At 39.8% G+C, this 17,728-nt stretch overlaps 1 protein-coding gene across 8 annotated transcripts in view; it reads left to right on the forward strand.

The window, feature by feature from the left end:
* The first annotated feature begins 3,754 nt into the window (after positions 1 to 3,754).
* Positions 3,755 to 17,728, forward strand: part of UBR2 (ubiquitin protein ligase E3 component n-recognin 2) — a 124,526-nt gene continuing 110,552 nt past the window's right edge. For 7 of the 8 annotated variants that reach the window (XM_077813828.1, XM_077813827.1, XM_077813826.1 and 4 more), the window contains exons 1-4: positions 3,755 to 3,883; positions 8,361 to 8,620; positions 13,229 to 13,307; positions 16,838 to 16,951. In XM_077813828.1, the coding sequence (XP_077669954.1) occupies positions 3,806 to 3,883; positions 8,361 to 8,620; positions 13,229 to 13,307; positions 16,838 to 16,951 (531 nt within the window). In that variant the 5' untranslated portion in view covers positions 3,755 to 3,805. Of the gene's footprint in view, positions 3,884 to 7,265; positions 7,295 to 8,360; positions 8,621 to 13,228; positions 13,308 to 16,837; positions 16,952 to 17,728 lie in introns of all 8 variants that reach the window. The other variant, XM_077813829.1, reaches the window with a different exon arrangement.

The following is a 17,728-nucleotide window of genomic DNA, read 5'->3' on the forward strand; positions in this document are numbered from 1 at the left end:
ATTTTGTAAGTATTTTTAAGTTAGTACTCTAACATAACTGAACTACTTCAGTCAACTTCAATACAGTCAACAACCACCAAACCAGCAACTTAAAAGCTCAGTTTCCATCTCCAACAATTTCTTTCCATTACAATTTCCCCATTCCTGTTTTCAAATGTCTGGGGAAAAGATAAGCCTTGCAACAGGCCTTGAAGATCATCTGATTCAAGCTATTTTGGACCAAGCAGGGAGCACATTCCAAAACCAGAGAGCCCCTTTAGTGAAATTTGCCCTGCTAGCAGCCCTTTCTCATTATAACAGCAGGATTTCAGCTTGAGCATATCTGCTGATCTCAGTTGTGGTAAGGGGGAAAGAATATTTAAGGTAGGTAGGTCCTAAGATATTTCAGATTTCACAGATCAAAACCGATTTTATATGGGAATGTTCAATCACTATTTGAATAATTAGTATTTAGTTTATTTATTTACATGGTGTATTTAACTTTTATTTGTTTAACAAAGATAATACTTACTAAAATGCTGTTGTATAATAGAATTCAGGAATTCACCCAGAAGTACAAATAATGGCTTTTAAGGACAGAGGCTATGAAAGAAGACACGCTGGTAACTAGCGGGTAAGCAAGGAGGTAAAATAATCCTAAAAGACATTGTGTGTGCACACATCCTAAAGGACTATAGGCTGCAGGATCAGGTTTCTGTGGGGTTAGAGCTAAGGATATGTTGTAGACCTGCAGGAAGCTACCATAGAGAATGCATTCTAATCCTATTAACGTTAACTCCTGTTGGTCTCTTCTCTGCACTGTGATGCCTTCTCAGAGGATGGGAAAAGAAGGCTGGGCAGTATGACTCCTCAAATTCAAGTATGATGTTTCTGAATTCTAATAATATTTCAGAAGTAGAAAGGTAAAGACATGACCACAAAAGGTCTGAAACATTATATCCAGGAAGATGTTACACTCGTGTTGAAGTAACAGATATACAGATTACATTGCTGTTTAGATCCCATTCCTTCATATGCAAAGCGTGGTACCTCTCACATGACCAGATCACAGGGGTTTTATTGCTTTTTCCATGCTTATCACAGAAAGAAGGGCATCTCATTATGTCATGTAGCTTTTTTTCCTCTCCCTTCCTTCTGGGAGAGGCCACATCCCATATGCCTTATGCACCTGCAACTCATGAATAGAAGGTGGAATGGACATTACAGATAGTTTGAAAAAAAAAAAATCCATGATTCCAGAAGGACTTTTGGCATTCCATGGACTTTTATTGAGAAAGCAGCACTGAAAAAATTAATAAAATGCACTAGGTTAAAACATACATCCCTGATAAATTAAGAACAAAAGCAAACTTATTCTCACAAGGTTGAAAGTCAAAATAAATATTCCAAAGGCCATTCATTTATCTGTTCTGCCCAGCTATGACCCAGGCAATCCTCTTCCAGTTACTGAAGGCAAACTCTCCCAGAGTTCTGTCTTCCCTGTTATTCTAAAAGCCCAGTGAAACTCCAAAGCAAATTTCACACTCTTTTAACACACACATATCACTGACAAAAACCACAACCAAGTGAGTTCTGAAACCATGAATCTCCATCAAGCAATGCTTGCATAACATACCATGTCTTGTGTGTGTCCATGTATGTATGTATATGATATACACTGATGCCCTCTACTGGATGAAATGTCAAATTGTTCAAGGGTTATCTTGTTACGGCATAAGGCCAAACTTATGTATATATTATTAATAATAATACACTGCCATAAGTATATTTGTTGCTTTACAAACAAATGAAAGATAGGCTATCTGCCCTGAAGAGTTTGCAATTTGGTCATTAGTTGGGGAAACTGAAGGGGAGGAAAAAGAAAGAAGAAACAACAACAACAAAACCAACAAACATGCACACAAGGATCAAAAGAGACTGGTGGAAAATTGCTAACACACATTGTTATCTTTTTACTCCCTCCTTAATATCTACCATTGTTGTGATTAGTACAAATCACCACCATCTGTGACTACTACCTTATATAATCACATCTGTCTCTCCCTTGCCCTCTACTTCCTACCTATTTGTCTGTGTATTCACCTGTTGCACATTAAATCCTGGATTGTGAACTCTCTGGAGCAGAGATTGCCTTTGTGTTATTTGTACAGTGCCTAGAATGATGGGACCCTAATCCCGGTTTGCAGTATCTGTTCAGTACCACAATTTAAATAAAAAGAAAAGGAGTACTTGTGGCACCTTAGAGACTAACAAATTTATTTGAGCATAAGCTTTCGTGAGCTACAGCTCACTTCATCGGATGCATGCAGTGGAAAATACAGTGGGGGATTTATATACACAGAGAACATGAAACAACGGGTGTTACCATACACCCTGTAACCTTTCCCTCCCCCACCCCCTCCTCCCCGCTCTCTTGCTGGTAATAGCTCACCTTCCCTGATCACTCTTGTTACAGTGTGTATGGTAACACCCATTGTTTCATGTTCTCTGTGTATATAAATCTCCCCTCTGTATTTTCCACTGCATGCATCCTATGAAGTGAGCTGTAGCTCACGAAAGCTTATGCTCAAATAAATTTGTTAGTCTCTAAGGTGCCACAAGTACTCCTTTTCTTTTTGCGGATACAGACTAACACGGCTGCTACTCTGAAACCTGATAATTTAAATAATAATCTCTAATTAGTGTATGGCATTTAGGACTGGTCTACACACAAAATTGCACCAGATTAACTGAACATGTGATGTTAAACCAATGTAGCTTGCACCTAAACTGCTAAAAACTAGATTTAAACCATTGTTAGGGTCCACACACAAAGTTACATTGATTTAACTAAAATGGTTTACCATCTCATCTTTTATTACACCAGTGCAAGTAGACAAACCTCTAAATACCACAGTGATATATGCTTTGAATGACCTAGAGGAGACAGATTGAAGCATATATGAGAAAATACCTGTAATGGAGACTGTGCGGTAGCTCAAATGAGAGAGGCCTATGTTTCTGGAATGGAAGGTTTGGGGTCAATGCTACTAAACTACTTAAGACTAGATGATCTAGGAGTCCTTTAGGAGTCACAGAACAACTTGCAGGAGAGTATGTTTACAGCATTGCTAACCTTTGCACTATTTGTACTTGTCTTAAAGCCCCAACTCCTGGATTCATGCAATTAAACAAAAGGAGGAAAAAAGCAAATTTCTAGCCGTCCTAGTTGTGGAGAAAAACCTTGGGACCCACATTCACACTAAAGGCTTAAAAACTAGAAAACGAATCAACTGAGCCAAAAGATATTTTTTAATAATCTCTGGATTTTTGGAGGCCTGGGCTCCTGATTTTTGACCACTTGCGATTGGAGATAACCCTGGAAAGTGTGTGTGTGTGTGTGTAAGCTAACATTACAGGTGTTGCATTGCTGAGGACAAGAAGCAACACACCTCTAAGCTGACATGAGGCACAGCCCCCTGATGCCGCCAAGCTGCAGTGCTTAGGGCCTCAAAGCCCTGGGCCATATATGTGGGGGAGGGGAGGGGAGAGCGACCAGGAAAGTTATGACGCCAGCCAGCCAGAGGGGAGAGCCGCCTTACCTCCCTGAGCGACAGAGCACCAGCGCCAGGAGAAAGACTACATCCCCCACAATGCACCGGCGACCCATGATGGCGTCCCCGTGGCGGGAGGGGGAGGGCTGTTATACGCCGCCCGGCGGCGGGGGGAGGGGGAGAAGCGGAAGTGGGTTCTCCCCGCAGGGAGGCCGGCTGGGTCCGGTTCCGGGTGTCACCTACTTGGCGGTGCTGGTGGAGGGGGGAGGAAGATGGCGTCGGACTTGGAGACGGAGGTTCAGGCTATTGACAGGAACTTGCTGGAATGTTCTGCCGAGGAGGCTGCCGTGGTGAGGCTCGTCCGCCCGCGGCCCGTTAGGGGCTCGGTCCCGCGGGGCGGGTATGTGGGCGGCGGGCGGGCCGGCAGGGGGTCTGTAGTGCCAGGCCCGGGGCGGCCGGCGCTGGCAGGGGGGAGGCGGTCTCTAGGGCTGCCGGAGGGGAGGGGTGAGGCGAGGCCTGAGGGAGACGGAGAGTAAATGCGCTGGATGGCGAGGGGCGGTTGCGGCGGGGCTGTTCAAAGGGGTCCCGTGACTTAGGCTCATTCTGCCCCCTGCGTGTGAACTTGCTGCTGTGACAAGCCCGGCGAGGGGTGACGGGACCTGGAAGGGAGGCGCAGAAGCCGCTCTCCCGTCTGCCTGGCTTGTGCGCGTGACAGCCCTGCCGTGTAGAGTCCGCCCTGCTGTTTCCTCTCTCAGACCGGTCACTTGCCCCGTCTCTTGTTTTTAACTGACTGTGTTTCAGATGGCTGGTTCGTCCTCCCTTCGCAGTTTTAAAGTGTTGTTCTTAAGATTTCTTGGGAGAAGGTTTTAGAAACAGTGTTTCCTTCCTCCCCCCTCCTTAGCTTTTAGGTCCCAAGCTAGGAAGGAGCTTCATGTGTACAGACCCGTGAACGGCGTCCCATTGATTTCAGTGGGATTCTGTGGGAGAGCAGTGGCCTGCCCTCATGGACCTGTTTGCAGGATTGAGGCTTTCATAAGCAAGCAGTTTTGTGTTCTGTGCCAAGTGTGTTTGGGGTTATTAGGAGGAAAAGCCCAAGAGAAGATGTTAGTAAGAACAGTTTAATATCTAAAATTTCCTATGCTATTACATTGAGTTTTAAGGTACAACTGCAGGATGATGGACCTCTCATGCTCATGGAAACATTTAAGAGCACTGTGTTTAATGTCTCTCTTGTGGGACCAAGGCCCTGTAAGCACTTATGCATATGAGTTCCATGATTCAGGTGCAGAACTCTTGGGTGTAACTAGCATCAGAGCCTAAAGCTCTTTGTTTGTACATTTCAATGACAGATTTACAATTACTTATCTGGAGGAAAAAAAGACATTCCCTTACTTAAGATTATCATAATATTTTTATTCTACTAATATGTATGTTACCTCTTTTAATGCAGATATGGGGTGGCAACTGTGAAAATTGATTTGTTCCATGTTTTCTCTGCATTTTATTTAGCTGGTGTGTTTAATGTAGGGGAATAAAAACACTTTGCATACAGTGGATATTTAAAAATATTTACCTACATAAACATGACTAGGTCACTGTCACAGGTTCTTAAAACGTTTACAAGGACTAGAGCAGGGATTGGCAACCTATGGCACTTGGCCCGTGCCGCTTCCTGCAGCCCCCATTGGCTTGGAGCAGCGAACTTGCAGCCAGTGGGAGCTGTGATTGGCCAAATCTGAGGACGCGGCAGGTAAACAAACTGTCCCGGCCCACCAGGGGGCTTACCCTGGCGGGCTGCATGCCAAAGGTTGCCGATTCCTGGACTAGAGTGTATTAGGTGGCAAAAAGCTATTACCAGAGAGTAAGGCTTTTGGGGAAAGGAGCAGCAAAGGAGCATGCATCCTTTTGCTTCTAATAAGAGCCTCTCATCCTGTGGTAAAATGTAATTTTTTCCTTTTTCTCCCACACATCACTTTACATATTGGTATTTACATCCTAAATTCAGTCATGGATTGATCTCTTTCAGATATGCAGTAATTACATCAGAGACTAAATTACAAGCTTTGTGGTGGTTTTATTGCAGTTTCAGTCTTCTGAAATGGAAATCTTTTGAGAAACATAAATATACTTTTAATTATGTTTTACGTTTAAGTAAATCACTTATACATGCTTTGCAATGTTGAGTTGACTTCTTGCAGGCTCATCGCGTGAGAGGTATTCCTGTACTGGAACGGCCTCTGAGCCTTGCCTACTGATCTCCAGTTGCCAGATTTGCTTGGTGGTAAAGCAGGCTTTGCCATATTCTAACATTCTTACTGTCCAAAAATGATTTCTATGTCACATTTTTCCTGTTACTCATTTTGTCAGCCAACTTTTTGGGACAGTTCAGGAAAAACTCATTTGATCCTGCTCTGGGATACATTACTTTCTCCTAGTAGTCCATACTACTTTGCTTCTGATTTCTGTTTAGACAAGCCAGGACTTGAGTCGAATCTTAAAAGCCCCAGTGAGGTCACTGGGGCTCTGGACAGACATGGGGCATGTGGGTGGAGATGACACTACGCAGCTTGTGGCATTGGAGCCTAAAATTTCCACATGCAGTTACTTTGTATAAAATTTAGTATTTGCATATGCAGCTTAATTATTTAGCTTTGTCTTGCATGGACAGATACTACAGCTTGTACGTGTAATTGCAATATTTGTCAGACAAATTAAGCAATCAGTTCATACATGTATTTGAAAATGGAACCCTTGCTGAGATTTGATAGGCCTCAGAGTTTTATTTAGAAAATTAAGTTCTGTATCCTTGGCTAAATGTAACCTACTTCAGGGCAAAATTAAAAATAGATTTATTAAAACAGTTAATAATTTTAGAAAATATCACTGACTTTCAAGGATAAATTAGCAATTTATGTGAGACCCTTACAGAGAATCTTTCTACCAGTATCAGAATAACCACAATTATTGGGAAGGGTAGGCTGCTTACCAGGGACATGAGATTTTTCTCTGACTGGGTACTTGTCTGAGCTTGTAGTAAAATGAACTCCGGTTTTTCCAGATAGAAGGTAGTGATATACTATAGAGTTGAGATGAAGCAAATTTAAGATACTTGGCTAAGGAAAGAATTAAAACAATAGACCTTATGTGTACTGCAGAAAATGGCCTTGGAAATGACCCACTTCTTGGAGAAACACCGCAGGAGGTGCAAGGTCAATTCTAATGTAATTAGATTTAGTTCCCAATACAGTAGTAGAAGATATTCGGCACAAATGAGGAAGACTAGATTTTTTTCAAAAAGTTTTTATTTATTTATTTATTTACGAAGGCTTACAAGAACAAAAAGGTCAAATTTTTGGAGAGAAAAGAAGATGCGGGGGGGGGGGGGGCGGGAAGACAGTGTAGTTTCTTTGGTCTCTTATAAGAATGGTTGGTTTAACTATAGAACAAAGTAACTCTGAGATTTTTGGTTGATGAATTTTATTATTATTTTTTTTTGTAGTCTTTCACCCAGGGCCAGGTTGGAAAAATTCCAGTTCTCTGAGCACCAAAGGTAGTTTAGTACTAGGAGACAGAGTAGTTTCATTCCCAGGGCTTTGAGAAGTCAGGACTGGGGGCAGGAAGGGTAGAGTAAATTTCTACCATCAGTTCTAAGAATTGTATCAGAAATAGTCTAGCAGTAAAATTAGCTGCTTCTAAACTGTTTAAATATGAAATTTTCTGCTATGGTTCTAGGTGTTCAGCGTTTTCCAAAGAGGCACTGTGTGAGTATCATAAATGGAAAAATTGCTATATAAATTTAAAATTGCAAACAGTATATAAATAAAGGTAAACCCTAAGCTCTTTCATGAAGATTGTTTCAGAATGGTGTTTGTCTACTCTAATATAGGTCCTTAAGACAATAAATTATTGCAGTGAAATCAAGCTATAGCATCTGGTTTCTAAAACCAGTTATTTCTGTATGAATAGTTCTTGCTTTTCATCCATCTTTGGGTTAATTCGGAATGAATTAACTAGTATTCTCATAATCTGAAGTTACCAAGAAGTATTTGGTAGTAGTAATTACATGTTGGTAAGGTTTATACACAGTACAATACTGAATCAGTGCATACTTGTAGTATATGTATATGTTCATTGTTGTTTATATTCTGTAGTAATGATTATCAGTAAAAATGGCAACAGTAAAGTCTTCAGTTACATGGTTGAAATAAAACAAATATAATGAGAGGGACAAACTTTTACAATATACATATGCCATCTCACCTTTTGTACCTTGTGTAATTGAGAGGGAAAATTTTTGACTCTAGGGGATACAGCCAATACACCCTTTGAAGGTCACTGTTCAACTTGAAACTTTTAAAAACTGGAATAACAATTCCAGTTTCAGACAGATTACCCTTTTAAACAGTATGTCCTGAGTTTGTTTTTAAAAAGGATTCTTTAAACAAAAAAGTGTAAGGAATTTTCTTCTTTATTGATGTTTGAAGGTCCCTTCAGAAAGGAAAGAATGGACTATACGCTATGATGGAGATTTTTGAGAGTTAGGTGCTAATTCTCCTTTGTGCCTTTGAAAATCTCCCTGTGTGTGCTGTCAAATTCACAAAATATTCAATCTGGAAAAAAAAAATTTTTGCTAATGGTTTATTTGTAGTAATCTATGTTACTTGTAACTGTAGTAGTTGCAAAATTTTCACAGAGAAATTTGACCTTAAAGTTTGCGGTGTCCCTTTAGCTCTTAGGTTGAAAAGAAAGGTGCTACAACGTTTATGACTGGGTGGTGTTGATTTTATTTGTGAGTAATTTTGTTTAATGTTTTCTTTTTAATTAAAGAAATGGCTACAAGCACCTGATCTTCCTAAAGAAGTATACCTGCATCTAGCCTACTATGTACCAAAAATTTACTGTAGGGGTCCTAACCCTGCTCCACAAAGAGAAGACATGCTCGCACAACATGTACTGCTAGGACCAATGGAATGGTATCTATGTGGTGAAGATCCTGCATTTGGATTTCCAAAACTTGAGCAAGCAAACAAACCTTCCCATCTCTGTGGTCGGGTTTTTAAAGTGGGGGAACCTACATACTCTTGCAGGTGGGCTAATTCTACAATTCCCCTAAATTATTAATTCTCAACTTTTTTTGGTGGAAACATTTTTGTCCTAATGAAAATGTTAATTGTCCATATGTATTTTTAGTATACTTGGAACATGGTGGGTGTTGTTTGGTTTGTTATTGGTAACATACTAAAGTCTTAGGAGGAAGAAAAATTAATTACAGCATCAGTATAATTAAACAGCCTTAGTTTTTGAAAATGTCAGCGTTGGTTATTTAAAAAAAAATACTCTTAGATAAAGGGGAAGGGAAGGTGGATAAACTGTCAAATCATGTCCAGGGCTTAAATGCAAAAATTGAAATTAATTAATTCAAATGTTTAACATGCATCTACAGATGTCCCGCCTGTGTTCTGAATATTTTCCAATGAAAAGTTCAATTAGTGGTGATTTAGATTGATAGGCAAAAGAAACTAACTTGTTCATCAATCCCACGCCCCCATTCAGATGTCTCTTAAAAATCTCATTTCTGTTGTGAAGCCTACAAGAAGTGAATAGGAGGATGTTACCAACAATATTAAAAAACACACTATCAAGACCTGTATATGACTTAAAGTAACTATGATTTTATTGTCACCTTGTCTGTCTTGTTCCTTTCCCATTTTTTGCTATGTTAACCTTTGTACATTTTCAGCACAAGAACCACATTAGAATGGTCATACTGGGTCAGACAAGTGGTCTGTCTAGCCCAGTATCATGTCATCTGACAGTGCCCAATGCCAGATGCTTTAAAAGGGAATGAACAGAATGGCAATCATCAAATGATCCGTCCCCTTTCACCCAGCCCCAGCACACCTGGCAGTCGGAGGCCGAAGGACACCCAGAGCATGGGGTTGTGTACCTGACCATCTTGGCTAATAGCCACTGATGGACCTATCCTTCATGAACTTATCTAATTTATTTTTTGAACCCAGTTATGGTTTTGGCCTTCACAGCATCCTCTGGCAACGAGTTCCACAGGTTGACCGTGTTGTGTGAAGAAGTACTTCCTTTTGTTTGTTTTAAACCTGCTGCCTATTAATTTCATTGGATGATCCCTGGTTCTTGTGTTATGTAAAGGAGTAAGTAACACTTCCTTATTCACTTTCTCCACAGCATTCATGAATTTATAGATCTCTATCATATTCCTCCTTTAGTCGTCCTTTTCTAAGCTGAATAGTCCCAGTCTTTTTAATCTCTTCATATGGAAGCTGTTCCATACCTTCAATCATTTTTGTTGCCCTTCTCTTTATCTTTTCCAATTCTAATATCTTTTTTGACACGGGATGACCAAAACTGCATGCAGAATTCAAGGTGTGAGCATACTTACTGCCATCTTATCTATCCCTTTCTTAATAGTTCCTAACATTGTCATCTTTTTTGACTGTTGCTGTACACTGAGGAGATGTTTTCAGAGAGTTGTCCACAGTGACTCAAAGATGTCTTTCTGGAATGGTAACAGCTAATTTAGACCCAATCATTTTGTGTGTATAGTTGGGCTTATGTTTTCCAATCGGCATTATTTTGCCTTTATCAACGATAATACTTCTTATTTTATGAAGTGCTTAGCACACTTCCAGTTACTTGAAAAATTATGCTTAAATAAATTGGTTAGTCTCTAAGGTACCACAAGTACTCCTTTTCTTTTTGCGAATACAGACTAACATGGCTGCTACTCTGAAACCATGAATAATAAGCTTATTCTAAATTTAAGCAATTTATTTCTGTTCTGTCATTCCCCTTTTCTCATCCTGGTATATTTGGGGGGTCTTAATTTTTTGTCTTTTGCACCTGTCCTCTGTGTCTCCGTTCCCCTTTTCACTGAGCCATTGGAGAATGCCGGCCATTGGAGAAAGCTGGGGGAGAATGTGGACTATCAAATCCACTCCACTATCAGAAACTCAGTACTGGCTAAAGTGCTGAGCAAGTGTGGAAATAAGTACCTACAAGCAGATTTTCTTCTGCCTCACTATTGCAGCAAGCTAGTGAAGGAGGTAGGGTCGTAAATTGAGTTGTGTGAATATCTGATTTTTTTTCAGTTTGCTGGCAGTTCAAGGGGAAAAATTATTTTGAGTCAACTCAAAACTGAGTTACTTTTTGAATTTCATCTAATTGTAAAGTTGGGGGAAAAGCTTCATTTTGGGTCAAATGAAACATTTTATTTGAGCTGAAACAAAACATGTTTTGGCAATTTAAACTTTTTTCAATAAAAGCAAATGATATTTTGGTCTAGATTCACAAAACTGAGGAGGTGGTGGGCATGGCGGTGCCTCCTTTTTACCCAATAGCCCAGGATCTGAGACTTGAACCCATGTTTCCTATATCCCAGGTGATTGCCCTAATAACCAGGCTATTGGTTATTATGGGATGGGTCTCTGAGTCTCCCCTGTTGAAGCTGTTTCGTTTTGTATTAATTATTAATTGGAGCAGGGACTGGAACCGGGGTGAGGCTGCTTTCCCTCCCGCCCCTTACCCCCTGGTTAGTGTCATTCTCCCTCTCTGGATTGATGAATAATTTTTTATACAAAGTGGAGCAGCTTCAACAGGAGATATTGAGACACAGGGGGGTCTCACCTGGGATATGGAAATCTGGATTCAAGTCCCAGTGGGGAGTTGAAGCTGGATCTCCCACATTCTGGGTGAGCAACCTAACCACTGGACTATGGGGTGTAAGGGTGGTAGTGGCAGCAGAACCGTCTCACCACCTTTGGTTTTGTGAGTAGCTCCTAAATACTTTTGTGAATCTAGCCTGAAAAAAATCAAATCTAATTCCTAATCACTGGGCTATAAAGTCATTCTTACTCTTTCTAGCCCAGAAACATGAAATTTCCCTTACTTGAGCTGATGAAAACTGCCCTGTGGGAATTAGAGTAACTTCTTCCAAACCTGTATTTTCAAGACCAACATCTCAAGATATTAAGACAAAAATAGCCAGTGTTGTAGGAAAGCATGGAAAAATGCAGTTCCTTGATATAATCGTCAGAGAATGATAGTTTTACTGTTTAAATTCACTTGGTATCTTTATCTCAGTAGAAAATGTGAAAAATAGTTCAGGTACACCAATATGGTTGATCTTTGCAGTTTTCAATATGGAAAAGTGATTTGTGCATATCAGGATTGAGTCTCTACTTTTCTGCTAGGGCTATAGTATATATATTGTTCCTGAGAATCCTTTTGTACTTAATAGCTTATACTTCATAGTTGGTGGCAAATGGGGGAGAATAATCTTTTTCTTAAACCCTCCAGGATACAATTTTTTTTATTTTTTGTAATCCATGAAATATTCTAAAAGTATGAGGACCTGAAAAATATTATTTTTTATTTATTTTTTTTTAAGAAGCTTGTAGACCTGCAGCAACGGATGTTAGGTTTCCATACTTGCCAAATAAATCATCTTTATAACTGCTGGTGAATGGCCATGTGCATTTTTAAAAATCCCATGATTATTAAACAGTTAATTTTCCCCTACACAATATAATAAAAATAATTGACTGCCTGTAACCAGAAACAGGAGGTTATACAAATGTAAGTTATTCAGAACAAAACAGCTTGCTGGGATTAGTCACAGGTTTGTGTTTTCCCCACTAATTAAATTTGCACTTAAAATAAACTAATGTAAACAAAAAATAGTATTGGTAATATTTATGTATATTTATGCTGTGGATCCATGATTATCCCTCTACTAATACTGATTAATTGGGCAAAATGGAATTAAGAATATAGTAGGTGCTTCATAGTCGGTTTCTTTTTTTAAATCAAATAAGGATTAGTTCATGTGAGTTCTTGTTTTATATTCTTTCCTGATGGGCATCTCAGGAAATCCTTAGTTTCTCTCCAGATATTTTTTTAGGTGGTCTTTATTTTTCCGTTTTGAAATCTGACTCCCTGAATCTATCTCAGTGGCTGTCAGTCAGTTGCCTATAGTGTCAATATATCTTTGATCATTCTTGTGATTTGTTTTTTTTCAAATGTTTGGCTATATGTAATATACAATTGCCTTGTTCAGCCATTCATCTATTTTCTAGAGGTGGTATATCCAAGTGATACAGTTAGTACCTGTAAAAAGTGTTTGCCTTCTCTAAGTGGTCCTTGACCTTCTGGTTGTTGTGAAAATCTTGTTCTTGGAACTCATTAGAAGATTGTAGGACTAAACTTAGAAGCAAAGAGTTGGTTCCTAATCTTTTTGCATGTAAAAGTTTCATATCAAGGTGTGATGAAAATCTATTTGCACTGATTACTTAGGGCCATGTCTAGCACTTGCATCCTATACCCTGAGAAAACTTGCTTCCTATACCTTAAAAACAGGTTTGAATCTGGTAACATAGCTGGGTTACCAGTTAATGTACTTGTTTCATCTGCTGAAGGTAATATGTACATTACCCAAATGCTTTTCCAGGCCTACTGCCCAGGCTGTTTTTCATAGCCATTCCTGCTCTGGGAATAGTTTTTGATAATACAATGAGAGGAAATTCTATCCCATTTCTGAATAGCAAACAGTTTAGCAAGAAGGCTCACATTCATGTATTTTGAAAATAAACTGTTGTGAGATGCATAGTTAAAAGCTAAAGTAATATTTTTTATGTTTAATTTTTTCCTCTGTTTGTTTACAGAGACTGTGCAGTTGACCCAACTTGTGTGTTATGTATGGAGTGCTTTTTGGGAAGTATTCATAGAGAGCATCGATACAGGGTTAGTAATCTTATTGGAGTATATGAATTGGGTATAATATTTCTCTTATGAATGGGTATATTCAGAGTTCCAGTATATAATTTATATTTGAGTGTTTATTTCAAAATAAAGTGTGCATACGAATATACATGCACAGTATGGTTGGAATGAAAAAAGTGCAGTTTAATCTTACCAGACCTGGGAGTTGTAACCTCAGTTTAAAAGCTTAGCTTTAACAAGACTTAGTTAATATTTGAAACCACTGAGCAAATTATTATAGTGTTCCTACACTTTAATCTTAAATACATTCACAATTCTAAATTAAACATAAACTGGAGTTAGTTTTATTATGTTAAACTTGTGGTTTTCAACCTTTTTCATTTGTGGACCCCTAAAAAATTTCAAATTGAGGTACAGACCCCTTTGAAAATTCAACCTGTGATCCACAGACCCCTACCATAGAAATCTGGGACTGAAAACTGACTGAACAGAATTCAACTATAAGTGTTGCATATGCTCAGCATGGGATTGAGCGCAGTGTGAGAAAGGGCACTAAACTGTGGGCTTCTATGGTAATGGCACTTTCAGATTTTGACCTGGAGGTGGGGGTATTCACATATTTTTGATTGATCAGAAAAATGGAATGCCTTTTCTGGAGTCTAAAACTTTATTTTCATGGTTACTTTATGCAGACACTTTAGACATAGTATGCAGATCCCCAGGGGTCTGCAGACCACAGGTTGAAAATCACTGTGTTAGACATAGTTTCACTTAGTTTGGGCACTATATTTAGGCTTGTTTTTTTTTTAAAAGGTGTTGAACAAACGTACGAGTGAGAGAAGTTAGTTTTAAAAAAAGGAACGTTTTGGTTTCTTAGATTTAAACATACTTCTGCACTGCCACGAATTCCTGCACAACAGAAATTTGTTAATGCATGAGTAGGGACCGACCAAATTCATGGTCCATTTTGGTCAGTTTCACGGTCATAGGATTTTAAAAATCGTAAAAGTCTTGATTTCAGCTATTTAAATCTGAAATGTCATGGTGTTGTAATTGTAGCCGTCCAGATCCAAAAAGGACTTGTGAGGGGTTGCAAGGTTATTGTGTGGGGGGGTTGCAGTACTGCTACCCTTACTTCTGCGCTGCTGCCTGCAGAGCTGGGCCCTCAGTCAGCAGCTGCCACTCTCTGGTTGCCTAGCTCTGAAGGCAGCAGCACGGAAGTAAAAGTGACGTGGTATGGTATTGTCACCCTTACTTCTGTACTGCTGCTGACGGGGCTCCGCCTTCAGAGCTGGGCGCCTGGCCAACAGCTGCCGCTCTCCGGCCACCCAGCTCTGAAGGCAGCACAGAAGTAAGGGTGGCAATATTGCAACCCCTCTAAAATAACCTTGTCGGGGCGGCAGGTTTGTATAATTTTTGGTGGTGCCCAAAATGGGTCCAAGTCTCTCTTCCCTCCTCCCCCCCCCAGCCCCTACCTGCCTAAGGCTCTGGGGGGGAGTTTTGGGTGCAGGAGGGGTGAGGGGTTGGGCTCTGGGCTGGGGCAGGGGGTTGGGGTGCAGGCGAGGGTGTGGGGGATGGGCTCTGGGAGGGAGTTTGGGTGCAGGCTCTGGGCTGGGACAGGGGGGTTGGGGTGTGGGAGGGGGTGCAGCGCTTACCTTGGACGGCTCCCAGAAGCGACCCACACCCCCCTCTGGCAGCAGCTCCTAGGAGGCGTCTCCATGTGCCGCTGCCCGCAGGCACCGCACCTGCAGCTCCCATTGGCTGCAGCTTGGGGTGGGGGCAGCACACGGAGACATGCCCCACTCACCTCCCAGGGCCCCAGGGACAGGCTGGCTGCTTCCGGAAGTGGAGCAGGCAGGCAGGAAGCCACCTTAGCCCCTTTACACTGCCGGTGGTGGTGGTGGGGGCCCCGGGCCCTTTCAAATTGCTTGGGGGTGGCAGGCGGGGCCAGAGGGATGCTCCGGGGGAGGTGCGTGGGGGCAGCAGGCGGGGCCGGGGAGAGACCTGGCTCTGAACTTTGGTGGAGCCGGGCCCCCGTGCTCATATTGGTGGAGTACGCAAACTATGGGCTGATACTTTGAACTGAACTTTGTGACCCATCTACAACTCCCTTTTGGGTCAGAACCCCCAATTTGAGAAATGCTGGTCTACCCTGTGAAATCTGTACAGTATAGGGTAAAAGCACACAAAAGACCAGATTTCACAGTCCATGAAGTGTTTTTCATGGTCGTGAATTTGGTAGGGCCCTGTGCATCAGAGAGAGAAAACGAAACTTTAGAAAGAAAAGTGACATAGATTAGTTTGTCAAGCTGAGTGAAATATGAAAGTAAATACACACAGCTGAAATGAGTAAAATAAAAATTTAAGCTTCTTTAATCTACAGTACTGTTAGTAGTACAGGTGAGTATATTTTTTTAAACTTGATGTTCCTTTTAACTAGCACAAGTATTTACTTAATTAGTCTTTACATATTAGTCCGTTTCTTTGGTATTGTCAAGTCTGTAATAGAATTTCTGTAAAAGTGTTACAGATGAAACAAGTGGAGAGAACTTCTTTTCCTCTCTCAATACCCTGTGATAGCATACTTACGTTTCCTATTGTGGAGGGTGTTAGTATCCACTCTTAATTTAATAACTAGTAATGCAATATGAAACAGGAATAGAGGTTTTTGGAGGTGTAAAGTATTCTGTCAAAATGAAAAGAGACCTGAGCACCATGACTAGACAGAAAAGGAGAATGTGTACTGTGAAGAATCTGTGCATCAAAAATAGGTGTCAGAATCATATGTATTTATGAACTCCATTCACAATTGTGATTTAGGAAAGAATTGTATTCAATACTTATTTCAAGAGCTTTTAATTTTAAAATGAACTAACAGCGTGGAAATAGAGCAGTTCAGTGTACACATGCACATATTTGTCATTAGAGAGACAAGGTGAGCGAGGTAATATTAGACCGACTTCTGCTGGTCAGAGACACAGGCTTTTGAGCTATGCAGAGCTCTTTGGGTCACAACACTGTAAACAATTTTTTTCACTATCAACTTTAGTAAGTGTAACAGAAGCCAGTTGTTATAAATGTGGCCCTCAAACTCTACGGACTATCCCTCAGATGTCCCTGTATAGTAGGATGTAGCAGTATACAATTCGTTTTGAAAACTAAGTGTACTGTTTATAAATGACATTATAATGCAAAAATTTTAAATACTGGAATTTGAATAAAAAAGATTCTATTTAAAAAATAAAAATAAAATCAGACCAGCCATCTGTGACTGATTCAGAATAAACATATGCTTGTAATTTCTGTGTTCTATAAATACATCCTATGCTGTATGCGACCTGCCCATGCCTATGCTCTAGAGTTACTTTAACAATATAATTGAAAAAGTGTTTAAAAAAAACAGATGAAGGATGTATTGACATGTTTTTACCATATTTATTTGAGTAGCATACAGGAAAATCTCTAACAACATAAAGGTTAATGTATTGGTGCTTTCAGTATACATAGATCTTGCACATGCATACAGTTTTGTGTGTTTTAAACAACTTCAGATGACAACATCAGGCGGAGGAGGTTTCTGTGATTGTGGTGATACTGAAGCTTGGAAAGAAGGTCCGTACTGTCAAAAGCATGAACTTAACACGGCAGAGACGGCAGAAGAGGAGGTAGTAAATACAATTTTTATATATAGATATTGTGTAATAGTGCTAACTTAGGACATTGAATGCTGCCAGACCAAATTATGCACAATTCTGAAATTCAGAAGGTAAGGGAAAATAAATCTCTAATCATTTTGTATGTGACTTCTGTAAGGTTATAAATTCACCTCAAAAATAAGAAAACTAAATGCTATAGAAATAATATCTATATACTTCAGTGTTTTAGTGAAATGGTGGACTCTTACATTTTTAATAAATATTGGAGCATTCGTAGTGTCCTAATATTTGTTAAAGCTTTGAGACCATGAGTAAACCAAACTGAAAGAGAATTTGCGTTAAATTATTTAGTTCGTTGAAAATTTTGTCTTTATATATTTACTATATCATCTCAGCACATGGATATTTGTAACTTTTTATCTAAAGTAATTAAAAGAAGTTATTTAGGACGGAAGCTATTAGTCTTCTCTACTCAGCCAGTAAGTAAAACAAATTGGAAGCTTGCAGCATGCTAAATATAAATATTGGTACTATACCATATTATACACTAGATAAAATTAATATAAAATTACATATTAAAACTACTTTGAAAACAAGCTATTTAGATTGAAAAGTCAAGCATGCAAAAATAGAAAAAGCTAGATTTCTGGTTGCCCAAGTAGCCTTAGTTCTGTCCCTTCTGCATCCATCCTATGCACTGAGTGAAGAAAGAGTGCTGTGGGGAAAAAGAAGGGTAATTAAAGACTGTATTGCAATGCATGCATATAAGGGAGCAAACTAAGTTTG

The sequence above is a fragment of the Eretmochelys imbricata genome, chromosome 3 (assembly GCF_965152235.1).
Source record: "Eretmochelys imbricata isolate rEreImb1 chromosome 3, rEreImb1.hap1, whole genome shotgun sequence".
NCBI classification, from domain to species: domain Eukaryota; kingdom Metazoa; phylum Chordata; order Testudines; family Cheloniidae; genus Eretmochelys; species Eretmochelys imbricata.